We start from the raw sequence: 27184 nt of genomic DNA on the forward strand, positions 1-27184 counted from the left end.
CGGCTGGACGTGGAGGGCCCCCACCCGCCCCCACCAGGCCCCACCCGCCTGCTCGTGCTGAGTGGGTGGTTTCCTTCTCGAGCAGAGGGGGTGTGGAAGGGCCCTCTGTGGAGGGGAGGGTGGTAGTCAGGAGACCCACTAGGGGGCCGCACCTTGAAACCCCGAGAGTGAGCACGGACTCGGCCGTGAGCCTGGGGTCTCCAGGCCGGGCTGGGGAGGGGGCGTATCGTGGTTGGAGGGAAGCCAGGACCTGCCCTGGGTGTCCCCGTCGTACACACGGCAGGGGCTGGGGGTAACTGTCAACCACAAACTGTCGAGGGTCTTCAGTGGGCAGCTCTACAGACTGTGCCCCAGGCCCTCCCGGGGCAGACCGAGCGTTCGCAGCCCGCAGGTTCCCAGGGGTCCCCGCCAGGGTGACCCCACGATCACTGAAACGCGCTGTGGGACCTGAGCTGGGAGCTGGGTCTGCCCCACGGACGAGCTCACAGGAGGGTCTCGCAGGGGTGAGGGGCCTGCGCGTCCAGGGCCACCGGCACGTCCGTCCGCTGCTCGAGACCGGAGACGGAGCTGTGGGTGCAGGGAACACAGTGAATCCTCAGAACCGGACAGTGTGCTTTCTTGAAAGCAGGGGCTGCTGCAGAAGGAACGTGTGTGGGGTGACGGCTGGGTTTCTAACGCTCTCAGACCCACCCCCGTGCATCCACGTCCCCGGGGGCCACCTTCTGAGGTGCCGACAGCTCAGACGTGAGCTGGAGCTTCGTCCGGGCCTGGGTCAGGGTTGGGTGGTGCCCCCGTGGCCCCCAGTCCTCTGGCCCCCGGCATGGAGCCAGCAGCTCCGGGAGCCAAAGGCCCAGCAGGGACAAGGGCGGGAGGGTGCCGGGCACAGGGCTCTGGAGGTCTGTGGCTTTCTGTCTCTCTCCTTTTGAAGGTAGTGTTTCCGCTGCCCCAGAGCCGTGACATGGGACTGTCATTTCAGACCTGGCAACTGTTAGCTGGCTGCTCCGCTGCGGTTCCCAGACTCTGGGATGCCAGGTGCCCCTTGGACCAGGGACATGCCCGCCTCCCCAGTTCTGCGGCCTCCCGGGGTCTCTGTGGACGCTACGCACACCTCCCCCGCCCCCCGCTCTGTGTGGCTTGTAGCGCCTGCTGTGTGCATGGGACAGTGGAGGGCCCCTCGAGGGAAACCTGCGGAGGGGACCAGACCCACACCCCGGCCATCCTATGTCACTGAGAGTGAGGGGGTCCCGCCCAGGGTGCAAAGGGAGGCAGGTCTCCATCCAGATTCATGTCCCGGAGGAGGTCAGCTGGCATCTGCCCAGGGCGCTATGCCTGCCAGGCCAGCCTGGGGTCGTTCCTGATAAGGACCCCACATGTCGGGGCTGCTGACTGCTCTGTTCTCTTTGCCCCTCAGGTCTCCTGACAAACACAGCCCCAGAGGGGCCCGTGAGGGGCCTCGGCTGCCCAGAGAGGCCACACCTGGGCGAGGCCCTCCTGCCACAGACTGTCCCTGCTCTCTGCCATTGGCCCGACCTCCGTTCCCCACAGCCTGACACGGACAGCCTGCGCCCTGGGCTGCCTGTGCTGAGTCTGTCCGGCTGCAGAAGGAGTCAGCCTGGGATGCAGGGGGGGCCCCGGGTTCCTGGAATCCCAACCTCGCCTGCCCTCCCTGGCCGGACATTGGCCGTACCCCCTACAGAGGAAGATGACTCGGACAAGCAAGAGGAGGCAGCAGCCGGAGGGGCGGCAGCCCGAAGAGGCAAGGACGGCGCCGGTCCGGGGAACTGACTCAGGCGCAGAAGTGGCCTCGCCTTGTGCCCCAGACTGTCCGAATCGCTTTTATTTTCTTACCCTGTCAGTATATACTCAATAGACCAAAGAGCAAATCTATTTTAACGGGGACGCGCCCCCCTCACCCGAGTCCCCTGGTACGCCAGGGGGCACAGGGGCAGAGAGACGCTGGTGGCGCCGGTGGGGCGGCGAGGGCGGCCCCAGCAGAGGCCCCCGCCCCATGGACTCTGCAGCGCGCCCTGAGCGGGGCCGAGCCACGGGAGGATGGCGCCGCCCTGGGGGACGTGGGGGCGATGTCCCCGCGCGGAGCCTGCGCACCGCCCCAGGACCCGGACGGCGGGCCTGCCTGCTCCTCTGTACCTAGACGGACCTGACCGCACTAAACTCACTGTTTTAACCAGTTAGACACGCCTCCCCACGCTCCATTTCCGACAGTGGGACAATCCAGTCCGCGCCGCGAGCATGTTGGGTCGGCCCCGTGACTGCTGTCTCATCCGGTACGACATTTAGCTCCCGAAAGCCGATTAAAGGAAACTGAAGTAACACTCGTTTGAAAGAGGTCATTAAATGTATTTTGCAAAGCCTAAAGTTATATATTTAACAGTTTTTATATGTTGTATATTTGTAGAAAATCCTATTTAACCATTCACGTGGTAGCCCTGGCCGAGTCCACGGGTCCCCGAAGGCCTCAGGGTGGGCGCGGTGGGGCGCGTCCCCGGGACCTGGGAGCCGGGCGCTGCACCGTCACCCACAGTGGGGGTGCCAGAGGGAGGCCGTGTCTCCACGCCTGGTTTGCGCGCAGAGCCCGTCCCCTCGGCCTCTGTCTGGGTGGCCACTGTGTGCAGTGCTGGGACGTCAACTCTCCTGGTGGGTCGTGTCCTTCTTCCTAGCCGACGCTCACAGACCTTGAGGGCCGCGTGCTGCCCCTCCCTCCCTCCCTCCCTGCTCGGACGGATGCCCATCCGATCGTCCTTGGTCTCCACGGCAGGAAGTCCGTGTGCGGTCAGGGCCTTGGTACGCCAATCGAAAGGCAGGCGCCCCACCTTCCTGCGCCCGCCCTGGGAGGCGGGGCCACCAGGCCCCACGAGAAGGGACAGTCGTGTTTCTCGCTCCCCGGGCCGTCCTCTGCCAGGTCCCTTTGTTTCCCTGAGTTCCGGTGAAGTATACTACCTACGAGTCCAATTAACAGGAGTATTATGCTAGTTCTCTGCTACTAAAAAAAAAGGGAAAAAATAACTATATAGCAACCATTCCCGCCACCTATAGACTAAAGATAGGACAGAAATCCATTTATTTAAGACCCGTCCCAGCGCCCACGAGTATTTAATTCACCCTCCAGCCACCACAGACTTGGCCATGTGTCTCGGCCTGAAGGCCCCGGCAGAGGAGCGGGTTTCTTGTCATGGAGGCGGTGGTGCGTCCACCCAGGGCGCTGTCCCCGGCGGCCGGGCGGGAGGCTCTTGGAGGCCGACACGGCCCCAATGCCTTGGCCGGGCCGGCCAGCGCCCCCACCACCTCCCGCTCACCTGCTGCTTTAGACAGTGAGTGCAGGCACCTTCGAGGGCAGAGACCCGGAGATTTAAGATGTTACAGCCATTTCTTTTCTTGTTTTACAGTATTCGATTTGTGTTGATTCAGCTAAATTATGGAAATAAAGGAAAAATCCCTTTGATAAGCATGGCTTCTGTTCGCTGGCCGCGGTGTCCGGGGAGAGGGGCCGAGGCAGGCGTGGCCGGCGGCGGGGACAGACCGCGGAGCTCACATGTCGAGGGGACCCTCCCTCCCTCTCGGGCACTGGCCAGCCATGGGGGCAGGAGGGGCCACGGACACTCGGACAGAGAGGCAGAGTATGAAGGATGGGAGCAGGTGGATGGGGGAGGGAGGAAATGGGCCCAGAGCGCGGCGGGGTGGTGGGGAGGGAGGCACAGGTCTCCCCTGGGCCCTCGTGATGGCTGGGGACAGCAGCCCACCCTCCCCACACCCACATGCCCTGGAGTCCCCGTTTTAGGTGCCATTTGCCTGCCTGGCACCCCGCACCCTGACTCCCTGTCTCCCCACGGCAGTGAAGTTCACTAGGACACCCATTCGTTGGGTGCTGCTCACTGCCCTGTCCTTGCCCCCGGGGTAGCAGCCACGGGGAGGCCAGGGACACTGAAGGACTGTTCCCAGGCTCTGTGAGCCTACTGTGCGCAGGCCCTTTGCCGACACTGTGTTTGCCAGAGGCATCACATCCCAAGAGCCCTGGATTCAAAGCTCTGGGCGGAGCCAGCGCTAGGAGCCAGGCCCTGCCTCCGGGTCTGTGACTCGGAGGGCTGGACGCAGATCTGGTCCAGGGGCGCTGAGACGGTCCCTCCTGCACCACGGCCTCCTGAGCCCGCCCTTCCTCTGAGGTTACAAAGGAGAGGGGACCACTCTCACCCCTGGGAGGTGATGTGACTCGCACTGAGCCCCTGGAGGGGAGAGCAGGAGGCTCACTCTGAAGCCACCAGCAGGGTGACAGTGGTCTGATGCTCCCAGACTTTTGGAACCTCTGTGCTCGGCCACAGGTCGGCTGTGAAGCTGGAGTGTGTGGGAAGCTCTGCCCTTCCCTTCCCATGGGGGAGGCGGGGGGGGGGGGGGGGGCAGGCGCACTCTGCCCGTGAGTGACAGGGCTGTGGCCCAGTGGGGTCTGTCCAGAGTCAGGCCCTTTGACGCCAGGACGGGACCCAGACACCTGTTCAGCTCCGGGGGCCCCACTGCTGGTGGTCCCAGGACCACCCGAGGTGTGATGCCTTACTGAGCCCAGCAGGTGGGACGGCCGGGGTGCCCTCACAGGAGATCTGGGCACAGGTGTGGAGTCCTGGCTGCCCCAGGACAGCTGCCTCACCAGCAGGCAGCGTCAGCACACGGCCTTGCTGGGAGCTTGCTGGGCTGAGGAGGGCAGAGCCCGTTGGGGCCAGAAGCCCAGGTGTCCATGACCCCTGCTGATGGTGGGCTCCAGGGGGTCCCCTTCTGCCCCACGATTGCAGGGAGGAGGCAGAGCAGGCTCGGGGCTCAGGGTCACGAGCTCCAAGGCAGCCGCTGAGCTTCCCCAATCTCCCTCCCCTTCCGGGAGCAGCCAGACTGGCTGTGCGGGCACGCAGGACGCTGACACCTGCCCAGACTCTGTGCCGTGTGCTGCGGGTGGCTCCGGGTGTCAGCCTCTCTGCGCGCCCGCCCCCTGGGGCCCAGGTCCCCCGAGCCTGCCCCGTCCTTCAGGGGTGTGTCAGCCACATTCCACACTCACCATCATTCACGGCAGATATGACAGAGCTGCTAATGGAATCGATTTGGCCGCGTTACCCATTTAGTTCCTCCAGTGGGTCCCGTTTCGCCGGCAGGTAGGTGACGAGGCTGGGCAGCTGGATGCCATAAGTCACCAGGAGAAAATGAGCCTCTGACTTTTAACTAATTAAACTTACTTTTCTCCTTTGGATTCTCAAACTTCCCGTTAATTACAGCTGTGAGGGCCCCTAAATCACCAGGGGTTGAGCTGAGGCCACAGGCGGCAGGCCGTCGGGGAAGAAGTCCATGTCACAGAGTGTGAGGGCAGGTGGGGGTGGGGCACAGACACCCTGGGGTGCACGGGGCGGCGGACAGTGCCCACTCGGTCACCTCCCCACGTGCCCGCACCCCCTCACTGCCCACTCGTCTGACGGGTTCACTCCCTCCTCAAACGGCAGTGTCAGCAGCAGGGACTGAAGACGGACGCCCCCCGCACGGCCCCGAATGGTCCCCGTGGCTCCTTGCGTGGACCCTTCTGTGTCCCTGCCTCATGCTGTCCTGGGGTGTGTGGCAGAGACAAACCCAGGGACCCTGTGCCGGGAGACCAGGAGGAGAGGGGCAGGAACTGGACAGGAGACGCTTCTGGGACAGGGACAGAATTTGGTGTCTTTCAGCGAGGGCGTTCCCACCCGCCCTGTCCAGGCAGCGGAGCGAGGGAGTGGCAGGGGACAGAAGGTGGGGGGTTAGTTGCAGAAGCAAGAGACCTAGAGAGCAAAGCCCGGCACCCGAGCACGAACGCTGGCCCAGCCCTCGGGTGAGCTCTGTGTGCACAGGTGCGGGCTGCCCGCCAAGCCGGGGTGAAAGGTCAGCACAGCTGGAAGCCAACGAGAGAACCACAGCAGAAAGGCAATGGTCGCAGGCAGGGGCACCAGCCGGCAGGCAGAGTTCACGGCGGGAGGGCGGGCAGCTCAGGCCGGCCAGACAGGGACCGGCAACCCTCCGAAAAATAAGGCAGCTCAAGGCGGCCGTGACGTATCACGTAAAATGACGCGTTTCCCACCGACTTTTACTAGGCACTCAAAAACGCAGGAAAGTGTGGTCTCTGCTCAGGAAAAAAAAACAAACCTCCAGTGTAGAAACCAACTCCAAGGCGGCGCTTACACTGAATTTAGCAAGGACCTCACGGCAGCCGTGGTGTGTGGCAGGGGCTGGTGCGTCGGTGCTGACCCTCGGTGACGCCCATGTGAGCGACGTCCCCCATGTCCTTCCTCGCCCCCCTGCTCCGGCTCAGCTCCAGTGGACTCAGCCTGGGGCTCCTCCTACGGAGTCAGTCAGCACATATTTGGTCTTCTTCTGCTCCTGCGGCTTCTCTTCTCGCAGCGTTACTGTCTTGTCCAAAGAACCCTGTCTGCCCCTGACGTGCCCAAAAGAAGACCGCTCCCGGTTTGCCGTTTTTCCCTCTGGCGAGGCAATCGTGTTCGTCTCTGACTCTTAGACTTGTGTCGAAATAATTAAAGGAAAATGTGATGTTAATGAGTGACTAGGTAGAGAATTTCAACAGAGAAATGAAAACTATAAAAAAACCGTAGAATGGTACTTCTGGAGGTGAAAGGACCATGTCAGAAAATAAATCGAGGACTTTGCCCAGTGGGCCCCGGAGCAGATGGGAGAGAGCAGAAGAGAGAATCCACAAGCCTGCAGATGGACCAGCAAAACCGTCCAACCTGAAGCACGGGGAGGAAATCTGTGCGAGAAACCACGAGCGCCTCAGACACCTTGGGGACGGCAGCAGGCAGCCCCATGGGGGGGATCTGGGTCCTGGCAAGAGAAGAGAAAATGGGGCAGGGGAAGCATCGGAAGAAGCAATGGGAAGACTGCCCAGATTTGGTGCACATGTGACTCACCGACTCGTCACAACCCAAAGCAGGATCAGCACAAGGAGCCGCAGCTCAGCACACGGCAGTCAGACTTCGGGAAGAGAGGGACAAAGGCCAGCTCCTGAGGCAGCAAGAGGAAAACGGCCCGTTCCACAGAGGGGCCGTGATGAGGTGAAAGGCTGACCCCCGTCAGAGAGAGCGGAGGCCAGGGCACAGAGGGGACACACGGGCCCCACGGCCGCGGAGACAGCCACCTGGAGGCCAGCGGGGCTGGAGCGGAACTGTCCTCCCCTGGAACGGGAAGCAGAGACACTTCACACGGGGCAGAGCCGAGAAAACCCACTGCGGGAGACTGCCACGAAGTGAAACGCGAGTGAAGGGGGGTGCGCACGGTCACGTACGTTCTCCAGGGTGCACACGGCCGACTAAACAACATCCTGACTCCGCGTTGTTAGGCGAGAAGGACAGAGGTTTTGCTTTTCTCCGTCTGCGGGCCTGTGGGCCCACGGCCCTGCTGTCTCCGGGAACGCCACGGACCTCAGGCTGATCGAGGGAACGTGACACAGCCCACAGCACAGGCACTGAAAACCCATGCAGAGAAACTTGCCGGGAAGAGCTGAGCGTGGGATTGGAGAGGAGTGCTAGAAATTTCTGGGGGCCGCAGACAGAGCGCGGAGAGGAAGGGCAGGGGAAGAGAAGCGAGACCAGACACAGACCGGGGACAGTCGAGTGGCAACGAGGCCACGCACGCAAGAGCCACGGTAACTATAAATAGAATACACACACCAATCAGAAGCCGGGAATCGGCAGATGCGACAAATCGGCAAGCACACCACGCCGGCTTTAAGCAGACGCTTGACCACGAGCACGCGTGCCGGCCGAAAGGGGGAGAAGGGGGATGTACCAGGAGAACAGTGAAAATAAGGGGCCGCCGTGGGCGGTCGATATTGGACGAAGCGGACTTTCAGACGAGGAGCGTTACCACGACGTGGAAACCCGGAGTAGTGAGAAAGTGTCGCTGCCGCGGGAAAGTGGAAAATAAGGAGGGTACATGTGCCTGAAATAAGTACAATGTGTGCAAAGCAAAACCTCACGGAACCGCCGGGGAAGGTGAGCGACCGAACCTCGGCAAACAGAGATTCCTTGCTCCTCACCAATAACTGACAGAATACATAAACAGAACATTAGAAAGCATACAGAAGGCTTGGACGGTGTCGGCCAATATCTCACTGGCCTTTCTAGAACATTCCAAACAACCAGGGATGAACACGCAGGAGCGGAATAACTAAAACTCGTGGTGGGGATATGCTCATATTTATGGAAATTGCCAGAATGTTTTCAATAGGGTTCCACCACATCGCACATCACATCGGTCGGTCTCTGGTAATTGTCACAATTCCGGTCGAGACGGTCTTGACTTTGTCTGACTGCTGAGGACACGCGGAAGACAGAGCGAGACACCGAACGGTGGACAGAAAGCAGACCTCAGAGAACGTGGGGGACCGAGAATGAAGTAGACGACCTGCTCTGACCACAGAACTAAATGAGAAATCAGCGGGAACACGGCACCCGAAAAACTCCCTAATGACTGGGAATACTTCTTAAACAATCCGTGAGTTAAGAAAGGAAATTAAAATGGGTACATATTTAAATTAATTTACCTATTCGACTTGAATGATAACGCACAACACAGGAAGAGCCTGCGGGGGGGGGGGGGGGGGGGAGGGGTGCCGTCTGAAGTGGCTGACGAGAGCTCCTGCCTTCGGAAACCCGGACAAGAGGCAGATCCACCCTAGTGTGAGCGGGGGAAGGGCGACCACAGGGACGCAAGCTGACATCCAGGAAATGGGAAGTGCCCGCCTGGAAAGGTCCTTCGCAACTTTTCTGCGAGCGCTTGCAAACGGTATTTATTCCCTATGTGTCTGCTGCCTGTCTTCCCATTTACATGGAGTATCCTTGCTGGGGGCTTGTGTTGCTCAGCCTGGCCTGTGCAGACGATATTATTTAAATAGCCCTCTGAAATGATGTCTTGTTATTTTTTCCAAGTCGGTCCTGTAGTTTTCTCTTTACCCATTTGGAAGCTCCTTTAGTAAGAGTGTGTGTGATAAATACTGCTGTATCTCATCATTAAGTGAAAACTCTTCTCTCCGGGTTGTAACCCTCACTATTGGAAATAACACTTCTGCCTTCGGGTGGGGTGAGTTTCATGTTGTTATTCATACACGTTCGCCAGGCTCCTGGGGGGTCAGAGCGGGGTGGGGGAGGGTGGGGAGGGTGGCGGGGTGGCGTCATTCTAGCCGGTCCCTCTATCTCCCCCTCCTCCGGGTCTGAGCGAGGCAGGGCTCAGGAACAGCACGCAGCTGAACGCAATACATTTGCATCTCAGTGTGTCCATTTCCACCACAACTCTCACGAGAATTTCATGCGAATTGTATTAAATTTATGGGGTAACGTGGGAGGACCGCACTGGGGGACTCGATCTTTCTGTGCTTCGATAGCAGGCGGCTGTCCCCCTCGGCAGACGGCCACCTGGGCAGGTGGGTCCCTGTGCGTTTTCCGCGGAGCGGCGCCGGGAAACTCCGGTTCATTTCAACGATGTGTCTGCTGATACAATAAAATTGTCCGCGGGACATAACTTTTTTCTTTGATCTCCACACTATTTATTTTTCTTGTCTTACTCAAGTTTCTTCGCGTGTCCCCAGTTTTAAGGAGGCCTTGTCTAGAAGTTTTATCGGGGCTGTCATTTTGCGCAGGCTGCCTGTGTGAGGTTAAGGGTGCACGCTCCTTTGCCTAATTTCCTCGCAGCCCCCGCCAACGGCGGGGTTACAGCTTTAAAAGCACTTTCCTACGTGCACTTCGGCACGTGTGTGGGGTTCTGCGGCGAATGAGAGCGTGCGGTGTCCACTCCTCCTGTTACTAAGAAAACCCTAGTTGGTCACGAGCCATTTTTAATGGGTTAACTGCATTTGAACTGTTAATATTTTGATTGATTTTTTAAAAAAAATCTATGCTCATAAATTATATCGACCTGCGGTTTTCCTCCCTGATAGTGTTCTTGCCTGGTTGGGTTCGTACTGAAGTCATACAATGAGTTCCTTCACCTTTATTGTCTGAAATGTTCTTGATGAAGCTGGAATGGCCTGCTCATTGGCTGTCCGGTAAGCACCGCCCATGAAACCGCCCTCCCTCCTCAATCGAAAATACAGGGCGGAGGGGCCTCAACACTCGGATGAGGTTCTTCAGTGCTTGCGGGTCTGTGCGGCCTCGCCATTTCTTTGTGGGTCTATTTTTGGAAGTTCCACTTTCCTAGACATTTCTCCAGCTTACTTAAGTGTGCACATTTATCATCACAAATTTGTTTAGAGCATTCTGTCATCTTTAATGTCTCTACCAGGAGAGTTATCTCGCGTGCGGCATCCTACGTGCGCCGTTTAGAGACCAGTAAACAGCAGCGCTCCCCGCCCCGCCCCGCCCCGCGCGAAGGACCCGGGCCCCACCAGCGCCTTCCAAACCCCCACACCCTCACCCCGACCCTCTCTTCCAATTCTCTCTCCCCAGAGTCTCCCTTGCCGGGACTTGGTATATACCAAGTCATCTTCTCACCTCTCTTAGAGTGCTCCGCAATCAGAGTGCACCTGAAACATTGTATCGTTTAGTTTAAATCGTGAACATGAAAGACGGAGCTGGCTTTGTAAGGATCAGTAAGGAAAGGGCTCGTGGCTGCTCTGCCAGTGAAGGCACTCGACCCAAGGCCACGGGTGAGGGAGGTTTCCAGGTGGAAGCCCGGTTTCAGCGGCTGGTGGAGAGTGTCGTGGAGCCGGGAGACCTCCGCAGACGGGTGGTGTGTGCGGTGAGTACCCAGGGCACGCTGTGCAGGATTCCCTGCAGGGGTCGGGGACAGACCGGCTGCTCTGACCAGCCACCTCCTTCTCCAGCTCCCGGGATGGGCTCAAAGTGGACACGTCTGTGGCCCTGGATGGGGGGAGGCAGACGAGAGCACAGGGCCTTGTCCAGCAGAGAAAAGGACCGGGACCAGGCGCACCAGGGGTTGGGGGACCACAGTCCGGGGCGGGGGTCCGCCTGCGTACTGGAGTCAGCCGTCCGTCCATAGGGGTGTCCTCTCACCAGGCCCCCACATCGGGCCCACATTCACCCTGTTTGCGGCTCATCCTCTGGAGCTGCTTGAGGAGGAGTCCGAGGGAAGCAAGACGCCGAGGCCCCGCCTCGAAGGGTGGCGGTTGGGATGGTGGCCCTTGCCCTTCACTTTGTGCCTGTTGAATATTAAACCACGCTCAAGAGTTTGGATAAAGAAGTTCGGTTGGAAACCTCTTCCTCCGAGGTTGGCGTCCCCAGCTGGTTTCTCGAGGTCTGAGCCGGGGCCAGGAGTCGAGGCCCCTGGGACCCACCATCTCTCTGACCTGTGACCTTTCCCCGGGAGCAGGATCCTGGGGTCCAGGGCCCACATCCAGTTGCCAACTTTCACAGTGACAGGCCTGGGCATGGACTGACCTCCATGCATGTGACATTTGCGGGGGCAGGGGGGCTCTTTTTAATCTATCGACTTAAGCCCCTTATTTCTGAGAACTATTTCGGAATCGTTTGATGATTTCCTCCCTTCCATTTAAAATTTTCCCTCTTCTGTAGCTGGTAGACTGTGAATATGGGACCCGTGGGGCTGCTCTTCTAATTGCACCTCCTTTTTTGTTTTTGTATCTCGCCTGTAGCTTTGCTAACTTTTCATGAGCTCGCCTCGCACTGTCTTGCAGAATCTCTGCCCAGTTTTGCTTTCTGGCTGACGCGTTTTTAACTCCCAACAGCTGCTGTGCTGTTCTCTGCCCGCCCCTTGTGTTGTAGGCGGCTTTAGGCATTTCAGTCTTTTTCTTCTTTAAACAATTTTATTTATTCATTTTAGACAGAGGGGAGGGAGGGAGGGAGAGAGGGAGAGAAACTTCAGTGTGTGGTTGCCTCTCGCACGCCCCCTACTGGGGACCCGGCCCGCAACCCAGGCCTCTGCCCAGACTGGGAATCGAACCGGAGACCCTTTGGTTCACAGGTTGGTGCTCAGTCCACTGAGCCACACCAGCCTGGGCGTCTTTTTCTTCTTTATTGGGGGATTTGATGCCCTTCCGAGGGTCCCGCTGCCTGCGAGGCCCCGTTTCCCCCGGACGGAGCTGCTGGGATGTTGTTCTGACATCTGTTCTCTCTGTGGGGGACATCAGTGATCGATGGATGGCTCCTGGTGAAGAGGTAGAGTCTGAAGGTCATGCAGGCTGATCCCCCTGATCTTGAACTTTGCTACAAGGAGATTGGGATGCACTGTTCCTGGGAATGCCTCTCTGTCAGTTCTCCCGGCCACTCCTCCTGGGTGGCCCCCTCCCCTGAGCATGGTCTCCCCCGTTCCTTGCCTAAAAGGAAGGTGCGCCTCCCAGGTGCGTCTCAGTGTTTCATACGGCAACACACCTCCATTCGACCATTTACAGGAAACTCCTCTCAAGGCTGCTGCCGGGACAGGAGGGTGTCTCCAGCTCCTGGTTTCAGCTCCCCGAGCAGAGGCGCCAGTCCCTGGGCACCCTCCTTCCTCCCTGATGGGCACACCGCCCCTCCCCCTTTCCTTCCGCCCCTCAGAACTCTCTGGAACATCACTGGCTCTCAGCATTCCTGATGGTTGCTGGGGATCCAGCTTTCTCAGAATCGCTCATTAGCTGTTGTTCATTAGCCTGTTTCTTGGATTCAAAAATTTTGTTCCTTTTCTTTCCACCTTGTTCTATTTTCTGAAAAGATCACCGATTTAAAAATTCTGTCTTATGAGTGGAGGGTCAGGGAGGTTTCAGAAGTAATGGAGCGTGTGGGGCAGCGTCTTCCCTGGGAGTGTCTCGTCTCTGAGGACGGCCACGGGCGTGTGCTGCTGAGGTCACAGCCTCTCCCGCAAGGGCCTCGGCCCCTCCCGGCCCCGGGCACCACCCCTCCTCCCAGGCAGATTTCCCTGCTTCCCGGACTCAGTGTGTGTGTGGTTGTGTGTGTGTGGTGTGTGTGTGTGTGTGCTGTGAGTGGGGTGTGTGCAGGGTGTGTGGTGGGTGTGAATGATGTGGGTGCCCATACACTGCACTCTATACCATATCACGTCCCCCCCCCACAGGTCCGTTTATCCGACGGCACAGTCAGGACAGTGAGGAGTCCGCACCCCCAGCCTCCCTGCGGTGCCTTTTCTCACTGCCCCCCCATCTTCGCCCCCCCCCCAGCCACTGGCAATCACTGATCTGTCCTCAATTTCCCCCAAGTTGCCATCTGCAGACACTGGGCAGCATGTGACCTTGGGGGCTGGCTTCACCTTCGCACGCTTCTGTGGAGGGCCACGCACGTGGCTGGGTGTGCGAACCCGTGCGTGGCTCCTCCCACGGCTGAGTGGTGATTGTGGCGTGGACAGACCGTGGGCTGTGCGGCTGTTCCAAATGTTGGCGTTTCTCAGTTCTCTTTCTGTCACTGATTGGTGATAGAATTACGTTCACAAAACATGCTCTGTTTCATGGTAAAACCGTTGGCTTTGAGGCGCGTTGAGATCTGACGTGCAGCCTAGTGCAGGCGGGTTCCCTGGACACTGAAGGAAGACGGGAGCTCCGGGAGGCAGGGAGGCCGGCGGCCGGTTTCCTGGTGATCCATCTGCGACCTGTGTGTTTTGGACACTCACAGAGACTCTGCTCCCCGGACACTCCGCCACAGCTTGTACGGTCTTGCAGCTCGGCGGTGAGCCTGTCTTCTCGGTTCTGGGGACTTTGCTGTTGCCGACTCGGCCGGCGTTCCCCTGGTGAGTGTGACACTTTCGCTGTAAAGTCACTTGTTCTCATGCTCCTCGCTGTCATCTGCACCACCGGAGAAGGCAGCTGCCGTGTGGCGACTCCTGGCGCAAAACGTTCTACCAGGTTGGGACGTGTCTCAGAGAGGGGCGCCCAGGACATGGCGCTGGAGGAGCAAGAACACGGGACGGCTCTGTCCACCCCTGTCCTGGGCGCTGAGGAAGGAGCATTGATTCTGTGGCCCCAGACCCGCTCGCCCCCGAGCTGACGGCATGCAGTCAGGTGGCGAAGGCACCGTGGGGAAACAGAACCAACAGGAGTGGGGAGGGTCGGGGCACGATGCTGAGTGAGACCGGGGAGGCCTCCCAGAGGTTAGGGGTGACAGAAGGAGATGTGGGGAGAACTGCGAGGGGACAGCTGCACAGGCCTCTGGAGCAAGGAGCCCCCGAGCTCAGGTCAGCTGGGAAACAGGAGTAGATGTGTGGAGGGAACCCAAGGGGGTTCGAAGACCCAGTGGGAGGTGGATGTTGGGGACCGGGGACCCCGGCAGGACTGGCTGCTCCCCTGGGAGTGGAGACTGGGTGGGGATGTGCAGACGAGCGGCTGCCCTGCCTTGGGGGTTCCAGGTCGCTGTCTGCTGCGGGGCGCAACCTTGGGCAGCAGACACTGGGCAGCAGGGAGCAGAGCAGGGGTCCCGGCTGGACCAGCACGGGGCCCGGGGACTGTTCCCCAGACAGGCCTCGCTCTCCCTGACCAGGCCAGGGACTCCGGCCCCACCAGCAGCAACCTGGCCGTGAGAGCAAGGGCGGGCGCTGCTCCCGGGCCAGCACGGAGGTGGACGTGGGAAAAACAGTCTATCCATCTCTGCACTGAGGTGCCCATTTACCGTGTGATGGTGGCCGATGTAAAATCATAAAATGGGCCATTTGCCTTTATTTTCTTGTGACCTTGGACTTTGCAAAATTCTCTGAGCAACTTATTTAAGATTTAACTGGACATCAGCATAACGTCTGGCTCTGCAGCGCTCGCTGGCCCCCAGGCGTGTCCTCCCTCCTCCACCTCCTCGCTGTGCCCGGACCCTCGAGGGAGTGGGCGAGGCCCCCACACACGTGGAGGGGGGCAGATCTGTACTCGGCCCACCAGCTCCAGTGCTGGTGTCCTCCAGCGACAGACTCACGGACGCGCCCAGCAGGCCGTTCACCAGCTCACAGGGGTCCCTTCACCTGGTCAGGTGGACACACAGCCCTAAGTACCACGCTGACAAAGCGGCCGTGGGACCCACTCGAGGAGGAACAGAAAGGAGCAGAAGGAAAGGGAGCCATTCACTAAGCTTTGGGCTGCACTGGGCTGGGTAGAGGCTACAGGGGCGCAGACACGGTTTCCTCGTGTCCCAGCGGCCCCTCTGGGTGCCCTGGCCCCTTCTTCTCAGGCCCCTGGTCATGTTGGGTCAGGACACACCGAGTGACCTCGTTTTAACTCCGTCACCTCCAAACACCTGTCCAAATACTGCCACGTCCTGAGGTCCTGGGGTGAGGGCTTCACCAGGGGAATTTGGGGGACAGGATTCAGCCCTGAACAGGTGCTGTGCTCACACTGTGACCTGTAAGTGTTTGGGGACCCAGGAGACCAGAAACTGGGGCCATCTGCCCACCCGGGGGGACCAGAGGGGCCCAGCCTGCACCCCAACTGGAGGCGACCTTTGTGGGCCGGAAGAGGCGCCCACCACTCTGGGGTTCCGATCTGCACGCCTTCCGTCGCTACTGAGCGCCAGCAGCTCTCCGCGTGTTTGTGGGCCGTTTACGTGAACAATCCCTAAACACTGTGAAGCCACGGAAATGTCAGGCCGCCTCCCACCTCAGGGTGTCCCCAAGCCCAGCGCCGCACCTCTACCCCTGCCCCACTGGCCTCCCCCAGGGCCCAGCGTTTCCAGGGTGGACGCAGCTGCTTTGAGGCCTCGGTGGGGGGAGACTTACTGGCATGTTGACGGGAACTCTGCTCCAGACCGAAGAATGGAGGGCTCCGATGCCAGCCCTGGGGCTCAGCGGCAGCCTCTACAAGCTAACCCACCGGTCCGCAAACACCGGGTGGCCGGCAGCCCCTGCTTCTCAGTGGGCCTCTGCTGGCCGTGTGCTTCCATGGTGGGGGCGGAGCCCCGTCGTATCCCGACACACGGTGCAGTGAACGGTCTCGGGAGTGAATAGTTCAAGTCCACGATGCCAGCAGCGCCCTGTCCCCTGCGGTGCCCACGGCAACCGCTGCTGGTCCTGCTACATGGGTGCTGGGCGCGGCGTCTGGGTGCAGGGCCACACGAGGGCACCTTCCGGGTGTCGTCCCTGCCAGCTCACCCCCTCCGAACCTTCCCCGAGGCCAACCTCCACCCTGAACCGCCCCCAAGGTCAGCTCTGCCCCCCCCCCCAGCCCACGGGAGCCTCGCCGGCCGCAGGTCCCGGTCACCCTCCCTTCTGGCAAATCACTCTGCGTTGCAGGCGTTACTTTCTGATGAGTCACCTGGAGCTCCATGGCCATGGGGCTTCTCATAAATTAGGTAGAAGAATCTTGGATCGTTAATTCCAAAATTAAAAACATAATAGCCCCAGCGATGAAACGCACTGTCTGTTCATAAAACTCACCCCTGTGTCAGGTGGCGGGTTACAGCCCGCAGGTCCCGGAGGACTGGGTCCTTCCCTCCTGTCTCTGGACCTGCCCGTCGCAGCCCAGCTGCATCCTCGGGCCTCCTGCAGAGGACCTGCTCCTGGAGGGACCACCGAGTGGCCGCATCCTGGAGGGTCTGTGACCACCACCGCCGCCACAGACCAGGGTCCGGGGAGGGGTGTCCAGGTTCTGGGGGCTCTGCTTCAACCAAGGCTCCCTGAGCCCGGGGGGGACAGGACACGCCCCACGAGCTGGTGCTGCGCCTCCCGCGTGAGAACGAGCGTTTCCCACGTGAGAGGCTCAGGCGCGCTGGGGATTCTGGCCTCTCGGGACGGGGACGGAGGGCTGGGAGGGCCTCACGCATCGGCCCCTGTGCTGGTCTCTGATGGCCGAGCGGCCAGGAGGGCCCTCTGTGTCTGGCACCTGCACCCGACCCCCATGCCCATTGCCACCGCCCGCTGACAGTCACCCGCAGGGGGTCGGTGGCTCCCACGGCCTCTCGCCTCCAGAGGTCAATCCCAGCAAACCCAGCCCCTCTAGAGCGGCCTGCCCCACCCCCCAGACCCAGGCCGGGCCAAGGGCAGGGGGTGGAGGGGATCGGGGAACAGGCCAGGCTCCCTTGTCTCCTTCCCGCTGCATGAGGTCCAGGACAGCTCTTCCTGCTCCCTCCCTGCCTCCTTGCCGCCCTCTAGCTCAGTGAGGCTGAGACCTTTGATGGAGGCGAGCCTGCCTCCCTGCCTAGTGCATGCGCCATGCTGGCATGCTGCATCCTGGGCCCTGCTCCCCTCCTCCTGCAGAAATGAGAGTGGGGCGAGGGGGCCCGATTCCCCCTGGCCTCATGGACTTCGGGTTCCTCTGGATCGTGCCGGGGGGGCCCCCGAAGCAGCCGGCTCTGTGGAGGGCCTGTGCTTTGGTGAGTGTTCTCACGGTGGTGGGGGGCGGGGGGGGACACGCACAGCACTGCCTCCTGCATCCCAGACCCACAGCAAGCCCCTTCCCCTCCTGAGGGGGAAGGAGGGGCCTCCCCATATGCCATAGGGGGAGTGGAAGAGGCCTCCACTTGGCTCCCGGAGGCACACTGTGGCCAGGTGCTGCGACGTGTTCGGAGCCGTGGGCCGTCCACCTGCACAGGTGTAGCTGGGACACTGTGGATGAGGAGCCCTCGGGGCCAGTTCCACTGGTGGGACGAGGTCTGGGGACCCACACACACACTGTGGGGGCCTGGGTGGCAGCCTGGGGAAAAGGGAGGCCAGGCAGGAAGCAGGGACTGTGTGGGCAAGGAGCAGGTGAGCCAGGCGAGCCAGGCTGCCCAGAGCCAGGATGGTGGGGCCCTGGGGACACAGGACACAAAGACAGCCTGGCTCCTCAGGGGAGGGAGGTGGGCGCTGTGCCTTCGGCGGGAATTGTTCTGCAGGGAACTGGAGTGCCGGGGTTGTGGTCGGCACGCAGAGGGACACAGCTCCTCCACTCTCCCGTGGGACCCAGATCCTGCAGATGGACAGCACTCCCCGGCGACGGGCAGTCCCTGATAATCCCGGGTCCTCTAGGAGCTGAGAGACACCCAGACTCCTGGGTGCCACGCATGCAGGGTGTGATTCCCGGGGTCACAGGCTCCGGAGCCCATGTGGCCCCCCACTGGGAGGAGCTTCAGATGGAGAGCCCGCTGCTCACAGTTCCCTTCTGTCTGTGTTGGCGGCACAAGGCCCCCAGGCTCCAACCCTGGGCACCCCACAGCAGGGTCCCCTCTTTCAGGGGTGGTTTCTCTTCATACCTTAGCTTCCCCTGCTGTCCCCGCAGGAAAAAATGTCTGGACCCTCGCCACCAGGCCCCCAGGCTCCAACCCTGGGCACCCCACAGCAGGGTCCCCTCTTTCAGGGGTGGTTTCTCTTCATACCTTAGCTTCCCCTGCTGTCCCCGCAGGAAAAAATGTCTGGACCCTCGCCACCATGGCCGCCTGGCCCACACTCCTGATTGTGAGGTGTGGGGGCCGGCCCTGGGCAGACCCTGCAGATAAGACCTTAAACTGGACCCAGAGGCCACCCTGGGGGCCGTGATCCCGGAGAGGCACCCAGAGATGCTGTGGAAACAGTCCAGCCCTCGCCGGGCCTCAGGGGCACAGGCCAGATTCCAGAGCGGGGAGGGCCGCCGCAAGGGGACGGGAAACCTAGGCGATCTGACCGGCATGAGGAGCAGTGCAGAGGCCAGAGCGCACTCTGACACCGGGAAGCTCCAATAACTTAACACCCAGCGAACAGGAGCCGCACGGCCGGGCCCGCGCCAGGCCACGCAGGCTCCGCTCTGTGGTGAGCCATCCCCAGCTCGTACCGGGAGCAACGGCCATCGTAGAGGGGTGCTGTCACCGCAGGTGGTGGCTGTGGTTTTTCCAAACGGACTGTTTTTGAGCAGTTTCACACTCACGTCACCATCGTGAGCAGAGCCCAGGTGGCTCCCACACACGGCGCAGCGGTTTTCTCGCCGACGTCCTGCACAAGCCTGACGCAATTAGAGCGATGAATGAACCCAGGCCGACGAGTCGCTGCTTCCTGAAGCCCGCGGTCCACTCAGCACTCCTTGGATTTTATCTGCGCCAGGCCCTGTGTTGGGTCCAACGCGACATTTGGTGGCACGTGTCCTGGTCTCCGCCTGGGGGCGACACCCTCCAAGACCTTCCTCGCTTCGGTGGCCCCGGCAGCTCAGGGGGAGCTGGCAGGGTTTGTGGATGGGACGTGTCTGGCGTCGTTGCTGCTTTGGGGGAGCCCCCCCAGGGCCCGGGCTGTAGGCGTGATTTATCGCTGTGAGCTGGACCCGGGTCACCGGGCTGGGGGGTCCGCCAGCCAGGCTGCCGTCCTGAACGGTCCCCAGTTTTCTCCTCTGCACCTGGCCTCTTTGGCAGGGAGTCCCTCGACAGGGCCCGTGGTCAAGGACAGGAGTCACGATGAGAATTACTCGTAATTGTTCTGCCCAGGAGCCTTGTCTCTCTTCTCTTATTAGTTGCTCCGGCAGTTACTTGCAGCGGTATGGATTCACTGGTGTTTTCTTTAGGGTCTTGGCCACAGCCACACACTGACTGACTTTGTAGCCCCTCGTTCCAGCCGCGGCCACACAGAGCGGGGCTCCGGGGTCCCTGAGCACCCATCACTGTTCTCCTTCCCGCTTCCGGACAGCTGGCACTGCGGGCTGTGCCACATGGTCCCCGTCCTTCCTAGTCCCCGAGTCTGCCCGGAGCCAGAGGAGCCTGGTGTCCAGTCAGAGAGAGCAGTCACCATCCAGACAGCGGGGGACTCAGGGCCGCAGGGGGCTCGCTGTTCCCGGCTCTTCTCAGCTCACAGGGCGAGGGGATAGTGTGTGTGTGTCAGCCAGCGTGTGTGCCCATCTACACACAGCCCCTGTGTCAGAACCGGGGACCCCCGCGAGTCCTCACTGCTCTCTCCACCTCTCCTCCCCTGGCCCACCCAACCTCCCACCACCAGGGAGAAGCTGCCCCCATCCGCCTGCCCTCACTGGATCGCCCAATCACCTGCTCGCCCAGCATGTCAGAGGGGCAGCCCACCCCCAAGGGAAACTCCCTCACCCTCCAGGGGACAAGCTCGAGTGCCGGCCCCTCCCCTTTGTCCGGTAGACACCCCTCGGTCCCGAGGTTTTTAGCTCATGTCCTTGGCCCACTTTTCACTTAGGTTGTTTTCTCGTTGGTGCGTTTTAAGAATTCCTTGTACGTTTTGGATAGTTCTTTACCAGATACTGTTTCGCGAGTATCTTCTGCCAGGGAGCGGCTCGCTTCTCAGGGCCCTCGGTGATGCTCCCGGAGAAGCTGCAACGGGGATGAAGTCCCGCTTCATGTTCTCACTCCCCACTCGGGCGGGGTTTTAGGCGGCACGGTAGGAGGCCTTGGCCCCTCACTGGCCACGTGGGCAGCGAGGGGAGGGCGGAGGCCAGCCCAGGATGGCTTTCTGCTTCTTTGTAGGTCGAAGTGTTTCCTCCGAGTACTGCACAGTGTGACAGAAACATCTTGGTGGCGGGGTTTGCTGCGTTCTGTGGACACCCCCACGTAACCCGCGTTAAGTAGGTTACAACATTGAATATTTTGAACGGTGGCTCCCTGTCGCCACCTCCCAGGTGGCAGATGGCCCCGTGGGGCTGCAGTATTCGCAGACCCATGACGGAGGGGACCTGGGCAGCATCCTCCTCTGGGGTCTGGTGTCCTTTCCTCCATGCAGTGGGTCTCTGGGAAAGTCACCGCTGTGCTGGGCGTGGTGGGAGTCTCCTCCGCAGGACCCACTCTCTGGGCCATTGACGGTCACTGGGGTGCTCTGGGATAGAACCTCCCGGGGACCCATCTGTCGGCCGAGCCCCATGCGTCTGCTCCGTGTCTGTCCCCACACGGGTGCAGCCGTCAGATCTCATGTGATCCTGTGTTTAGGCTCGTAAACGGGGGGCAGCCGCGACCGGCTGCGGCGGCCTAACCCGGCCCGGGGTGAAGGCTGGAGCCCGGAACCCAGGCGCTGGTGGACCAGGCGCCCCGTGAGGCTCTCCGGTGGGCCCCCTCCTCACCATCCGGCGGTCCTGGTGTTTCTCAGCTGGTGGCCACGTCACTCCTGTCTCTGACTCCGGCTGCACCTCCACACGTGAATTCTGGGGACACAGTTCAATTCATAACATTTGAAATCAGAACTACACCCTCAGGGGCACTTCTAGTCCCACTGAGGAGGGACACTTTCAGCATCTGCAGGCCCCCGGGATGGGGGAGAGCACCCCCACCCTGGGATGTGAGGAGTGAGGTGCAGTGTGTTTGGGGGCAGGGTGGCTCTGCAGCGGGACCGGGAGTGTGTGTGACCATCTGTGTAGGCTCGGGGGGCAGGATGGGGGAGTCGGGGCTCTGGGTCCTGGTGGCTGAGTGGGGGGAACAAATACATCGTCCTGGGGGAGAGAGGACAGCTCTCTCCTGGTGGGGCTCCGTGACAGGGGACAGCACCCCTGCTGGGAGCCCTGGGGATGGGCCGGGGGGCCCTGACCTCAGAGAGGGGATGGGGAGACCTGAGGAGCTGAGCCCGGCCTGCAGGGGAGACTTGGATGTGCAAGCGGATGTCTCCTGGTATCCCTTGGTAACCGGGGAGCAAGGAGATGGAGCTGCTTAACCCTGAGCCTCCCGCAGGAGCCGGCTGTGCCTGCAGATTCATCCAGAGAGTCGGGGTCTGTCCAGCTGCCTTCTCCCCAGACCCGACCACCCAAGAGGCTCAGCACCTTCCTTGGATGAAAGGGGGTGGGGCGTCTGCCTGGTCCCCAACGAACAGCAGCCGCATGGCCTTCAAGTCTGTCCCAGAGGACAGCAGGTCCCTATGAGGGGCCCGCAGGACCAGTGACAGGCACAGCCGGACCCAGGAGGCTGCATGGGGGACTGCATCCCAGGGAACAGGTCACCCTTCCTGCAGGGCTTCCTGGGGGCAGGGCGGGGCTGCGTGGTGAGGACGGCCCCAGGAGCTAAGTGCCCTGACAGGCCCTGTTCAGTGGGGACCCTGGGCTGGGTGACACACCCAGAGGGGCTTTGGCCTTGGCCTGGGGTGGGGGCGCTTTCCTCATGCACATGGGTGACAGGCGGCCCCCAGGGAAGCACGTGAAAATGGCGCCACGTCCCAAGCAGGACGGCTGAGAGCTTCATGCTTCTCCCACGTGGCCACGGCTGACCGGCTGGATGCTGGTGGTGACAGGGGACCAGAAGACCCTGCAGCCGTGGGCAGCCAGGGGTGGGCAGAGGAGCTGCCCTCGGGTACTTAAGCGGGCCCACGTCTGGGGGACACCCCCTTCTCTGTCCCCAGCGGGGACGGCGCCTGGGGCTCAGGCTGTCTGGCAGTTCCGGCCAGGGCTCTCCACAGGGGCGCTGCCATTCCGGGGTCCCAATGGTCCCTGTGGACTTCACAATGCTGGACAAACGAGAGGTGGCAGCCTGGCACGCAGGGATGGACCCCACTTCCGAGGGCGGCCACGTCAGGGAAGGGTCGCGGGTCTAAGGTGTGGCCAGGTCAGCACGACCCCTCCAGAGCCAAGTCCAATGGCTGCATGTGTCCCCCGGCTGCACTCGGGGCTGGGCCAGCTTCCAGCCCTGGGCGGGCTCCACCCGGCCAGGTGGGTGCAGGGGCCAGCCAGACACCGGCCGAGACGGGCTGTGCTGTAGCTGAAGTCTGGGCGGGGGGCACAAGCTCTTGAAACTCAGGCCCCTAGTTCAGAGCGGGGAGTCCTGGCTGTCCCGGGAGGACCCACTGTCCTGGAATGGTCCCAGCCTGCCTTGGGGGCCCGGGGCACAGCCTGGGTTCTCTTCTGTCCTCAAATGTGGGCCCCAACCTGTGCTGTCAGGTCCCCAAGAGCTGCCTGGGTGTGGGAACCCCAGCCCTTCATGAAGCTGGCCTCATCCATCCCCACCCCCCCACCACCCCTGCCCGCCCGAAGCCGTGTGTGGCTGCCGGGCCTCCCTCCGGAGCCCTTCACAGGCCAGCTAATTGAACACTGTCTGCAGGCGGATGCGCAGGGAGCAGCCTCCTCGGGCCTGGCAACACCAGAGGATTTCCGCAGAGGCCTCTTGGAGAACATTAAAAGATTACCTTCTCCTCCAGACGCCATTAGCACCCATCAGAGCTCTCGGCATAGCTGCAAGCCGCCAGCAACGGCGCCCTGTGGAATCAGGGCAGGAGAGTGAGAGGCTCAGGGGCGCCGCTGGCCGGCGAGCGCCTTCCCTAATGGGCCTGCCGACGTGGCGCCCGTGCACCTGGGCGTGGCTGTGAGCCCGCCTGCCCACCTCCTCCGCCTCTCCACTCGCCTCTCTTCTGCGCTGATTTATGCATCTGGAGGTCTTTTCCAAACCTGGCTGCGAGCCGCCCTCCCTGTGACCCAGTGCGGCCCCTTGGGCAGCCCCTCACCTAAGGCGGACAGGCCAGCTCGCAGGCATGAGGAGGCCCGCGGAGCCCACGGGGCACCAGCAGGCACAGGCTCCAATGGGGGCATCAGACCTGAGCAGAGGGACCGGCCCGGGAGCCCCAGGACGCCGTGTGTGGGAGTCACCCTGAGAAGTGCGGGCCGTGGAGACCAGGATGCGGCTTCTAGAGTCACGGAGACTCAGGGTTAAGCGCCCTTTCCGCCACACGATGGAGGGCCCGGCGCCTCGGAGAAGCCGCTCCTGCCAGAGTGGTCACTTCCTCCACGTGCGAGGGAGCCAGTGCCGGCCTGTGGAGGGTCCCGCGAGTCCAATAATAGGGGTGGCGTGCTGGACTCTGGCCGGGGCTGAGGGGTCCATCCACTGGGTGCGGCCCCTCCTTGTTGCTTGTTGGAGGGTCGCCGTGGCCCCCAGGTGGACAGGACCCCCTTTCTCCAGCAGCTCATGGACCAGGCTCTGCCTTAGGAGACAGCAGGGAGCATGCTGTACAGGCTGGTTCCGCCTGGCAGGACTGAAGCCACCCCCTCTCTCAGGAGGACACCCCGCTGTCTCCGGGCTCCGATGGCTGTGGCTGGCTGTCCCCGTCCTCGCTGCTCCCCGTGTGGGTACGGAGAGCGCCCCAGGGACAGCCTCCCAGCCGGGAGCCCCCCAGCCTCCCTCAAACCCATGATCTCGTGCTGATGGGTGGAATTAGTCTCCGAATTCTAATGAGACTGTTCTCCCAGAGACAGACAGCTCATCTGAAGATTAAATGAGAAAAATTGCCACTTTTGCTGGTTCCTTTAGAAACTCATTTGCATTCTGTCAGCTCCTATTATGAAGGCAAACTACAGACATGTGGGGGAATGTGGGGGAGGCCCTGGCCTGGGTGGTGGCAGGTGCCGGGGCACTCTGCAGGGCCCTGCCACCTCCCGGGGCCCTCGGACCCTCCCTGCCCCTGCCATCCTCTCCTCCAGCCTCAGGCCGCTGCAGCCCTCCCGCACCCCAAGCTCTGTGGAGAGTGGGGTACAGCCCCTTGCACCCCTTCCTTGCTACTGTGGGGAGGAGGCCGGAGCCCAGCATCTTCCCTGCTCTGGGGTCTCCCTGCGCATCCCTGCAGGTGTCCAGGCAGCAGGCACAAAGCCCCAGGCGGCGGGGGGGCCTCTCTCATGCTTTCTGTGGTTGGGGACAAAACACCCACAAGCTTTGTGGCTTAAACATGGAAATTTACCATTTCTCGTGAGCCCTCCTTCTGTGGGTCTGACCTCCCGGGACCCATTCCACCTGCCCGAGCCCACCTGCCAAGTCCAAGGAGGGCTCCCCATGCTTTGGCGGGAGTGGGGTGCATTTTCCTCCACGTGGCTGGGACAGGCCTCCCCAAGCATGGGGCTCGGCTGCCAGGACACCTGGGCCTCATGTGCTGTTCCGGCCCGGTCCGGCTTCCTCGGCCTCCATCCTGCAGCATCCCCATGGCCAGGGCAGAGTTGGGAGCGGGGATAGGCAGTGCAGGAGAGGAGGAGCAGCTCAGGGAGGGGAGCAGCCCTGTGGGCACCCCCTCTGAGAAACCACTTGCCAGGACCCAGAGGCCACCCTAAGCCAGTCCCTCGCCACCTCTCAGAGTGACAGCTGAGGTGGCCACCTTCACCCAAGACCCACGTCTCCACCACTGTGGCAGGTCCAGCCTGCGGACCCCTCAATGCTCCCGGGTGCTTCGAGAGACCTCCTCGGGGTGCTGGGAACAGCCTCTGCTTCTGGATTTTTCTTTATGAGGGTCAAGGGCACAGCCCAGAAGCCAGAACCGAGCCCACCTGGGGCCCAGCCAGAGGTGAGGCCCAGTGTCCACTGCAAAGCCAGCATCACCAAGGTGCCTGGTGACAAGGGTCGACCACAGCCGCTCGGAGGCAGGGTGGGGTCAGGACCTGGTGTGGAGGCAGACAGGGCGTGACCGGCAGGGATGACATCAGCATGGGAGCCGAATGTCAAGCACTGTCCCCCCCAGAGTCACAGCGTCCAGTGTGTGACTCTGAAGTTACGCCGCTTCCCATCCCGCCGCTCCGGGCCGTGACCCCTCCCCGAGGGCCTTGCACGGTGGGGGTGGGGGGAGCAGCAGATTGCCAGCAGCCTCCAGAGGGCCCAGGTGACGCTGGCACTCACTGCAATTAAAAATTAGCATACGAACGCGCTTTCAGGAGATTAAAGTTATCGGAAGGTCCCGACCCGCGTGCAGCGCCCTGCGTGACGGGCGACAGGCGCACTTCCAGCCGCACCCAGCACTCCTGGTGGGCTTTCCGAGCAGAGCCGCACATCCGCTGACCCTCCTGTCCCCCCGCCTGACAGACAGACTGACAGACACGTCCTCTGCGGAGACAGGGAAACACGCCAGCCTGTCGGCTTCTTCGAAGGGAGGCAGTTGCTTCCATATTAGCAGCGTTGTCTCCAGGCTGCGAACGATCAGTTAATGATCAGCTGAGCAGGTGGCTGACGTCACGCAGCAGCCGTGCACCGGCACCCTGTCTGCTTCCAGCGTGGTGTTTACGTAAGGGACACTGTGACAGCTGTCGGCAAAGCAATACAGGACAGACGTGTCAGGAGCGCACGGCAGCCGTGGTTCTGGAGTTCCTCCGAGCCCCACCCAGGGCTCCCCGACTTTGGGGCACAGTGGCCGGCGGGAACCGTGTGGCTCCCACGGCTGGAGGCAGAGCCTGGCTCAGGTTTGCTGGCTGGAGTCCGGCCCCCACGGGTGCTCCGTTCGGTTCATCCCTTCGGCACTCCGTGAGCGGCACTGTGAAGGCCCCTGGGGAGTGGGCAGGAGGGCAGGCACGCGCACATTCCCGCAGCTCACGGGGCAGGAGGAAAGTGGGGACTCATGCGGAGGGGTAAGTGAGGGAAGGAGGAGGCCAGGAGCTGGGGAGAAACTGAGAGCAAGGAGGGGCCCAGCAGGGCAGCCTGGCTCACACACCGTAGTCCCGGAGGGCCTCTCTGAGGAGGTGACTTTTGAGAAGAGTCCTAAAGGAGGAGCAAGAACAAGTCACAGGACTAGACGGGAAGAAGGAGCCCAGACAAAAGGCTGGGTGATGTGCCTGGCCAAAGGCAGTGCACCCCGAGACTCCCCGAGTAACTCCCTCTTCCTAACACACTGAACTGAGGCTCTCGCCCACCCAGGCGCCCAGTCCGGCTGCTCGCCAGACCCGAGCCCAGCACTGAGCGCAGGCTTCAGTGAAACACAGTCCGGACACTCGGGACAGGGGTTCTTGTGTCTGGGGTGGCCGGCAGCAGAGGGCCAGGTGACAGAGGCTGTAGCTGGGAAGACGGGGGCAGGCCGCTGACCACACAGAGCACTCCGCCTTATGCACTGGTCGCGCTGGTTTCTGTTCGTTGTTACACGTACGGCACCGAGCGGAATCCCTGGCACACAGTGGGTCCTCGGTCACTATGCCCACCCAGTGCAATCCCTTGCAAGTATTCTATAACTGTATCCACAGGCCTCAGACTCCATCGGGCAGTGCCCTCCCCATCCACACGGCGTCTCTCCCACCATATGCATCCCCTGCTTTCTCCCAGGCTGGCGTGGGTTCCTGCCATCCCAGCAACCAGTGACTGCACCTCAGTCGGGGCACAGCCAGGTGGGGCCTTGGAGGGACACTGGGTGCTCCCACTGAGAGCAGTGGTGGAGTGGGATATGCTGTCCTTTCAAATGTGGTGAAAAGCTGCAAATGACAATTAAATATTCCCAGAAATGCCGGCTGAGCTTTACAGAAAGTGACAAAGACCCTGAAGAACCAGGGTGACGGGGGACCAGCAGTCGGAAACGCCGAGTTTCCCTGGAAGCCATGATGACAACGGGCCGTTTGCCAATCTCGGCAGCCAAGAGGCGGGGGCTTTGTCCTCAAGGACAGAGGGGACAGGCATGGGTGCCTGCCACTGGCAGGGCAGCC

The 27184-nt window shown here is 61.5% G+C and overlaps 1 protein-coding gene across 2 annotated transcripts in view; it reads left to right on the forward strand.

The window, feature by feature from the left end:
* TAFA5 (TAFA chemokine like family member 5) overlaps positions 1-3414 on the forward strand; it is a 105423-nt gene extending 102009 nt beyond the window's left edge. The window contains exon 4 of one of the 2 annotated variants that reach the window (XM_053919770.1): positions 1412-3414. In XM_053919770.1, the coding sequence (XP_053775745.1) occupies positions 1412-1420 (9 nt within the window). In that variant the 3' untranslated portion in view covers positions 1421-3414. The remainder of the gene's footprint in view (positions 1-1411) is intronic. The other variant, XM_045187009.3, reaches the window with a different exon arrangement.
* Positions 3415-27184: the final 23770 nt, after the last annotated feature.

Source organism: Desmodus rotundus, chromosome 3 (genome assembly GCF_022682495.2).
Source record: "Desmodus rotundus isolate HL8 chromosome 3, HLdesRot8A.1, whole genome shotgun sequence".
Lineage (NCBI taxonomy): Eukaryota > Metazoa > Chordata > Mammalia > Chiroptera > Phyllostomidae > Desmodus > Desmodus rotundus.